The sequence below is a fragment of the Rhinopithecus bieti genome, unplaced genomic scaffold (genome assembly GCF_001698545.2).
Source record: "Rhinopithecus bieti isolate Rb0 unplaced genomic scaffold, ASM169854v2 scaffold_14826, whole genome shotgun sequence".
NCBI lineage: Eukaryota > Metazoa > Chordata > Mammalia > Primates > Cercopithecidae > Rhinopithecus > Rhinopithecus bieti.
The window spans coordinates 3,596,507-3,597,602 of NW_016808328.1; the positions used below are offsets into that span (position 1 = coordinate 3,596,507).

General features: G+C 48.6%; 1 protein-coding gene across 1 annotated transcript; it reads right to left on the reverse strand.

Moving 5' to 3' along the window:
* Window positions 1-420, reverse strand: LOC108538418 (60S ribosomal protein L41). Its single transcript, XM_017886476.1, has one exon. The coding sequence runs from the start codon at window positions 375-377 to the stop codon at window positions 300-302; it is 78 nt and encodes a 25-aa protein (XP_017741965.1). The 5' UTR covers window positions 378-420; the 3' UTR covers window positions 1-299.
* Window positions 421-1,096: the final 676 nt, after the last annotated feature.

The following is a 1,096-nucleotide window of genomic DNA, read 5'->3' on the forward strand; positions in this document are numbered from 1 at the left end:
AATTCTTCAGCTAAAAGAGCGGAAGAGGTGATTTATTTTAGGGTTGTTACACTCGGCCACAAACACAGAAATAGTCCAGAATGTCACAAGTCCAGGGCAGAGGACCAACATGGGCAGTTTTGTTTATGAGCAAGGTGGGTCTCAGAGGTGATCGGCGATCAGAGGGCGATGAAGTTCTAGATCCATTGAGACAAGCTCTAGACAGTAGCATGCAGTCCCACAACTTGTACCAGCATCCCCAGCGCCTGGCATTCCATGTTTCTGCTCCTGTGGCCTCCACGATGCAACAAGCTAGCGGTTTACTTGGACCTCTGCCTCATCTTTCTTCTTTTGCGCTTCAGCCTGCGCATTCGCTTCTTCCTCCACTTGGCTCTCATGGCGCAGAGGTTTCCAGAAAAATGGCGCTAAGGCCGAGAGCTTGTTTTGTATTTTTTATAGAGATGGGGTTTTGCCATGTTGCCCAGGCTGGCCTTGAACTCCTAGGCTCAAGCGATCCTCCCAATTTGGCCTCCCAAAGTGCTGGGATTACAGGCTTTAGGCACCTTGCCTGGACGGCTAATTTAAGCTGATTTATTCTTCACAGTAGTGCCATAGTAGGTACTATTATCATCTCCATTTTGCAGAGGAAGAAGCTGAGGCACAATGTTAAGTGCAGAAATATCATGTAAGTAGGAAATGGGGAATCAACAGTGTTCCAGGCAGAAGGACAATCACATGCAAAGCCTAGAAGGCCGGGGAGAGCCTGGCTTTGTTGGCTATTATGCAGCAACCAGAGAAAGCACCTTCTTCCGGCCACACTGGGCTCATATCCCACAAACGCCAATCAAGTGTTTCGGTTCAGCCCACAGTGGAAGGGACACAGCCAGGATTTGAACTCAGGGGCTGTCTGACTTCCAAATCCATGACAACCATGTCAAGTACGTTTTCTCAATATTGAGTCATGTGGGGAGAGAGTTCTTCCCTTTCTGTTACCCATATATTTCTGGTTTTTTGGTTTTTAGTGTTTTTTGAGACAGAGCCTCACTCTGTCACCCAGGCTGGAGTGCAGTGGCATGCTCTCGGCTCACTTCAGCCTCTGCCTCCCAGGTTCGAGCAA

What these genes read in the sequence shown, in the direction of transcription:
- LOC108538418 (XM_017886476.1), bottom strand. Translation starts at nt 377, where the DNA reads ATGAGAGCCAAGTGGAGGAAGAAGCGAATGCGCAGGCTGAAGCGCAAA.